This window comes from Hyaena hyaena, unplaced genomic scaffold (genome assembly GCF_003009895.1).
Source record: "Hyaena hyaena isolate Hyena2069 unplaced genomic scaffold, ASM300989v1 scaffold_1183, whole genome shotgun sequence".
Taxonomy (NCBI): domain Eukaryota; kingdom Metazoa; phylum Chordata; class Mammalia; order Carnivora; family Hyaenidae; genus Hyaena; species Hyaena hyaena.
In genome coordinates this window covers 430,450-437,519 of record NW_024081817.1, presented here as the reverse complement: position 1 = coordinate 437,519, position 7,070 = coordinate 430,450, and the positions used below count along the sequence as shown (strand labels likewise).

Here is a 7,070-nt window from a genome sequence, read left to right as displayed (position 1 = left end):
GACCGTAGATGCTACTGTCTTTCCTTTTGTTCTCTGTTAATCGACACTTGTGATTTTTTGAAAAGCGGCTTTCAAAGCCTATCATGGAAAACAAGGTGCTCCAGGATTTAAGGGCACAAGCAAAACCTAAACAGAGCAATTGCACCTTCAGAAACAAATATGAAATAAAATGTCCTATGATGAATTCGAATCACTAGCTTTCAATCTGGCTTGTGTTATAAAGATGTCAAGTTAGCAAAAATTCCCCTCACAGAGGGTAGCAAGTTTTCTTGAGGAACAGAAATAGTTTTCTTCCTTGGTAAAACTGATCATCCAAATAACTGTAAATTTCTATTTAAATTTACAACCTTCTTTTGCAAAACCTGTGACTCTACCCAGAAGCATACCTCTGAAGCTCAGTCTGGACACAGCTTCCCAATGGCATGCTGTGCCTGAAGTTTTACTTCTTTTAATGGAGTGAAAAAAACCAAAACAGCATACTGACAATGGAGTACTCTTGGAATGAAACCACTCTCCCAACCAGAGCCCAGAGCAAGGTCTTGGCCTGTGTACACTAACATCAATGCAATGCATCAATGCCCCCAAGGTGAGGTTTCTTTTCCCTTAGGGACTGAGTCTTCCCTTCCCATAGTCCCACAGTTGATTCGACGTGAATGAGGACATCCAGGCTTTGGGGTCAATATTTGTTAAAACCCATCACCACCATACAACCCAGAGACATTTATACGTAGCTAATGAACTCCATTAGCTTCCCCTAATTATATAAGTTATACCTTTTATGGATCTGCTCTACATATCAGGGGCACGACGTCTGGAGCAGTAATTTCTGCACACAAGGTATTAATCGACGAAGACCATGCACAATTTTGCTTGCACAGTTGAAAGGACAGGTGGGGTGGAGGGTAGGGGTCGGAGGGAAATGCTATCTGAAAAGTTCAATATAATGCCTCCGAATTTATAGCTTGTCCTATCTTTTCCAAGTCTTTGGCTTTCCCACCTGACCCTGAAATGATCTCTGGACAAGAATGCCCCCATTTTCAGCTGAACTTGACAAAGGTTCAGTGGACAACACTTGGAAAAACAAACCAGTGCTATCACCATGACCTGCAAAGACAAGACTGTCGGAGCGTGTGATTCACCATCTTGCGTCCCATGGAAGCCATCTTTTCTCTCTACAACACCCTAGTGTTTCTGGTAATGGGAAAAGAAGAGTCCATGGCACAGAGTTCAACAGTCTTTTTACTCCTCAGAAAGCTCCTCAGGGGAAGGTGCCGAATACATTCCTCCCAGCTAAGAGTGGCTGGGTTTTTCGTAAGTAGGAACTGACGCCAGCTGATCCCAATGGTTGTCTTTGTTCCTCCCATACTGTGGTTTATAATAAATCTTCTTTCTCTCTGGTTTTAATCTCCCATAGATAAAGGCTTTCCAGATTAAACACAAGTTTTTCTGTTTCATACACAGGCTTAAGCCATCCAAAACCAATAAGAACAGTAATAATAATAAATAAATAGAAGTGAATCCATAGAAACTCTCGATGTCTGTACAGCAGAAGTGACAGAGTTTAAGTCAAATATTTGTTTTCCCTTTTTTTCATCCACATCAAAGGCAGGAATACAACAAGGCATTGTTAGTTGTGGTGGGCAAACTGGAGTGTCTGCTGATATAACAAATTAGGTTTGTTAAGGCCTTTGTCTATGCAGAGTTAATAGCAATGCAGAAGCCAGATTGGTTCAAAAGAAAGGGTAAGGACTGTAAAGCAAGGAAGACAAAAAAAAAAAAAAAAAAAAAAGGAGAGAGACAAAAGAAAAAAAAGAAAAGAAAAGAAAAACTGGGGAAGAAACCAAGGGAGATGGAAAGAGAGAAAGAGATAATGCCAAAAAGAAGTCCATACTGCGTCTACGGATGGAAAAGTGCACATGGCTTCCCTCTGAAAGCCTCTCAGTGTTAATACTGTCGGAGTGAAGAACAGCAGATTGATGGCATTCAGCGGCAGTTAAAAGACGTTCATCCTCTCGGCCCATCTGAGGAGGTGCTTTGGGAAGGATCGGTCTGGGGGAAAGGGTCCTAGCCTAGAATATCCAGGTAGACCGGAGATGCCTTGGCCAAGTTCTGAAGGAGGGTGTGGATGCCCTTGATGTTCTTCCTCATGTGGGGCTCTCGCTGCCAGCACCCCAGCATCAACTCATATACCTCCTGGGGGCACGTTCTAGGTCGCTGCAAGACTCGGCCCTGAGTGATGCATTCTATCACCTGGATGAGACGGAGACCAAAGACATAGTCAGACAAGAGGAGAAACAGTGCAGATGCAACAAATGTCTGTGCAAGGAGAGGGCTGCTCTAAAGAACCCACTCAGGGGCGCCTGGATGGCTCAGTCGGTTAAGCGTCCGACTTCAGCTCAGGTCATGATCTCACGATTGTGGGTTCGAGCCCCACGTCGGGCTCTGTGCTGACAGCTAGCTCAGAGTCAGGGGCCCGTTTCAGATTTTTTTTTTTTAATATTTTTATTTATTTCTAGGAGAGAGAGACAGAGAGACAGCATGAGCAGGGGAGGGTCAGAGAAAGAGGGAGATACAGACTCTGAAATGGGCTCCAGGCTCCAAGCTGGCAGTCAGCACAGAGCCCGACACGGGACTCGAATCCACGAACTGCGAGATCATGACCTAAGTGAAAGTCTGACCTTAACCGACTAAGCCACCCAGGCGCCCCCCGTTTCAGATTCTGTATCTCTCTCTGACCCTCCCCTGCTCATGCTCTCTTTCTCTCTCTCTCTCTCTCTCTCAGAAATAATTAAAACATAAAAAGAAAAAAAGAAACCCACTCAGTGTTCACTTTTTTTAGACGCAAGATAGCAATAATCATGGGTTGGTAAATCGTGGTTAATTTGATTGGTTTCTATCCCTTTCTCATACTGCACTGACGTCACCACACTGGTGGAGAAATGCTATCTCTCTGTGGGGTGCTTCTAGACCTCAGTCTGGAATTCCAACATGTTTTTAGTCTTACTGGCCTGAGATGGAATCTGGAATTTTAATGTCAGGGCACTGACTGATTAGGGAACTCAGAGCTGTAGAAATAAGTGGTTATTCTGGATTTTGAAGCTGGAATAAGAGATAGATCCACAACTGTCCTGAAGGGCCTGAGGAAGATGGGAGGTGCCTGACCAAGAAGCTATGTCTCACATACAGACATATTTACAAAATAATAAAATAGTGAAACAAAACACTACAATGTTCTAATGAAATGTGGAAAAAAAGAGAGAGAGAGAGTCCTGCAACCTTATTGGAATACTACCAAAAAATCTAGCTGGGCTCGGAAGGCGAGGACATAGCACATCTGCTATTAATTTACCAGATGAGCAGCACAAAGTGATTCCTCAGTCCCATCACTGGTGAATCTCAAGTGTGTCAGCAAATGCTGCTTTGCATTCTCTGTAACTCTTAAATTCAGGGAGTGATGATACTTTGGCCATGACATTTAGGTACCGGGCAGGCCATGTGGGAGGTGACACTCCCAACAAGGCCACACAACATCGTCTCCTGGCCTCCAGCCAAGGCATGCCTGTCGACGTCAGCCCTCAGGGGTCACGCCCAGCCCATCGCGCACCTCGTTGTTCGACAGCTGGTACCAGGGCTGTTTGCCGTACGTGAAGATCTCCCACAACACGACTCCCAGGCTCCAGACGTCACTTTCTGTGGTGAACTTCCTGTACATGATGCTCTCTGGAGGCATCCAACGAATGGGCAACATTGTGTGGCCACCGACCTGTTGGAGAAGCGGGGGGGAACAGGAGGGGGTCAGTCACCTGATAACCAAGTCCCCACCATCAGCAGGAAAAGTATAGGATAGAAATGGGAAGGGGGGCACTTTGTCCCTTTCCTTTATTTGTATTTATTAACTTTAATTATTTATAAATACATGATGAAAATACAATTTCTTTATCATCTCAGTCAACAGAAGGAGAGGGCAAAGAGTGGTCCAAGTATTTTTTTCATATTGTTTCCTATTCTTTCTTTCTCAAAACTAGGTAGGACAGAGATGATGACTTGATAGATGTTCATCATAGATAAAACACACAGACACACACACACACACACACATGCACACACGTGTTTTTCTGGTATGAAGAGGGCTCAAGATCAATCTTCTAATTAACACAATCATTTTGACCCGGAAACAAGTAGGGGGCTCTGTGTCCAAAATGACCCAACAAGTGACTCAACTTTTTTAGCAAGGCCAGAGCCTCCTTCCACTTGAACATCTTCAGATGAGTGCACAGTGCTGCCTCAAATACTCTGGCCACAATCCAGCCATGGGCAGGGCAGAAATGAGGATTCCCATTTTACAGACAAGGCAGCTGAGGTTCAGATTGCTATGGACACAAAGAAGTCAGGTCTTTGGACTCCAAGCTTAGGACTTTACTATAATTGAACTTCTGTACAAAAACAAATAAATAAACCCAGTTTTGAAAAAGCTCACTTTAGTAAAAACACTGAGGCTGAGGTGTTAGATGGCAAAGGCTTTAGCACAGGCACAGAATACTCTGTTTGACAAGGACACTTGTTTATGATTTCTTACTTCTCAGAGAAAAGTTAAAAATTTCACTTTGGGGTCTGTAGCACATCGGGGATGCCTAATTTTAAAACCATGATGAAATTTCTGCATGGCAGCCCTAGGAGTGGCAGGTCCCACTTTTCAGGCCAAAAAAATCCAGCACTACCAGCTCAGATGCTCTGCCTGATGGTGGGGTAGCTGGTGGGCATGTAGACAACAGGAGTTAGACCCCACAACAACTGTCTGCCCCTGAGCTCTTAGACTGATGTCCAGTTACAATCGTCAGTGTCCATTTCTGACTCATTAAAGGGAAGAAATGGACTAATAGTACCTGAAAAATGCTGCTCAACTCCTGAGCCCAAGTTGCTGAGTGTCAGAGATGTCTAATATGCTCAGTGATTTCCAATGATGCTCTTAACATCAAAGAAACCTTGAGTGTCAAAGGAGGAGGGCATTTTGTGGAGGTTTTTTTTTGTCCATTCTCTATGTACAAGGACCCCAGATCTGACCAGTAAGGACATAAATTCCTGGGTCAGAGGTAAGGTGGCTCCAGATCTTTACCATCATATACTAAGTAGGGGTAGGTTGCCTTCCATCAGCTTTCAATGTCCTCCCTGGCTTTTCACCATGCAGTGACAGGTAGTCACTGTTCCAGGAGCACAGACTTCTCTCATGGAGCTGCCTGGGCATGCCTGAAATTGATGTCAATATTTACTATCAGACTTGATATTCAGAACACAACTTGTGTGACATAGGCATTGATGGACCAGAAAGGATGCCAGTGGCCATATCAGTGAGGCCATGTTGGCTTACTGAGTAACTGCCCAACTCACAGCTCTGTAACCCCATGGACCCAAGGCTTTGGTGAAAGGAAATCTGCCAATACACAAGGAGTTCCCAATGTGTCCAGTTACTCACGAGGACTCAGGGCACCAAGGTGGAATGGTCCCCTCAGGTGCTGACAGCCATATAACAGCACCAAGAAGAAGCTTTATGGCAATTAAGGAGCACAGTCACTTGGAGTGTGAGGTCTCTGTGCAGGTTTTTTTTTTTTTTTTGATGTTTAGTTATTTTGGCATGGGGGGGTGGGTGGGGAGGGAGAGAGAGAGAGAGAGAGAGAGAGATCGATTGAGAGAGAGAATCCCAGGAAGTCTCTGCACTGTCAGCACAGAGGCTGATTCAGGACTCGAACTCAAGAACCACAAGTCCATGACCTGGATGGAAACCAACGGTTGGACGATTAACCAACTGAGCCACCCAGGCACCCCTCTGTGGAGGTTTTTAGTGAACAACACATATTTATTTATTTTATGGGAATATTGAAAATAGAACCCAGATTTATGATCAATATATAGTTGGTCTATAGGGGATAAAAAGATAGGTAGGAAATTATGGACAAAGATGTGATATTCTTTTGGATACCACCGGCCTCAAACTATGAAGAGCTAGCTCACCACAAAGGTTATGTCAAATATGCTAGAAGCTGTAACTTGTTTCACTTCTTGGAGAGTCATGAAGCACGGAGCCTTCTTCAAGTGTCTCAGAAGTTTGGTGGAAAAAACAGATTTAATTTTGTTTAACTTAGTGAATTAAACTAAGTTGAATGAGTGTTTGTGTGGGGTGGGGGTGGAGACAGAGAGAGAGAGAGACTAGCTTACATACATCTAGAATCAGACAACTAAAAACACACTGTGGGATGTGTTAACTTAGTAAGATACCATACTTTCCATATTCTTATGCATTCTTACCGGTGATGCCACGGACAGCGCTCAGTTCATGATGGTAGAAGCTAGTTTCCAGGGCACTCCAGTGCACTCTTTCCTAGCTAGGTATCCTTGACTAGTTGCCAAAAACTCCCTGTGTTCTAGCTGTCTAACTATAAAATAGAGGTAACAATATATACCTCCCATGTTTACCATGAGGTAAACACTCAGACAATATTTGTGAAAATGCCTTATAAATCTCAATGCACAAAGGAATTCAGGGTGCGTCTTGCTTCTCTGTAACTTTTGGTACATCTTAGCTCCTCCATTCTGGAGACATTAAAAAAGCGAACACACAAGACTCTCACAGATGGCTCCCTCTGCAGTAGCAAGTGCTCTGGGACCCCTGTGATGGGGGCACCTCCCAGTCTCTCTACCCCGTGTTGTTCATGGCTGAAGAAAAAAGCTCCTGTTTCCTTTATAGGAGGGGGAAAAAAACATTCAAATTTTGATTTACATGTTTTCCCATCTGATCATTTGTTTTATGCTTGCAGTCTCTTCGGGACACATTTTTCATGTTAATTCTTTCAAGCGTCCCTTCTGGGATTTCACACACGCTGTTATAAATAATGCTTTCCTTGTTCTGATGTCAAACGGGTGAGTGGTGGGAGAATCTAATAAAAGTTCAGGCAGGGTTCACAAGTTTTCTAAACCCATTTAGAACATTTCTGAACATTTCTTTTGCAGGCCTTTCTCATGGTTTTTGGAGCATGTCACAAAAAGTAGACCAAGGAGGGAGGGAATAGAGTCACCGT

General features: G+C 43.9%; 1 protein-coding gene across 1 annotated transcript; it reads right to left on the bottom strand.

Annotated features, from left to right (window-relative positions):
* Nucleotides 1-1,836: 1,836 nt before the first annotated feature.
* LOC120224501 (BDNF/NT-3 growth factors receptor-like) lies at nucleotides 1,837-3,757 on the bottom strand. The gene is made up of 2 exons (XM_039222733.1): nucleotides 3,605-3,757; nucleotides 1,837-2,250 (listed from the first exon to the last, which is right to left on the bottom strand). Exons 1-2 carry the CDS (start codon nucleotides 3,746-3,748, stop codon nucleotides 2,065-2,067), a joined length of 330 nt encoding a protein of 109 aa, XP_039078664.1. The 5' UTR covers nucleotides 3,749-3,757; the 3' UTR covers nucleotides 1,837-2,064.
* Nucleotides 3,758-7,070: the final 3,313 nt, after the last annotated feature.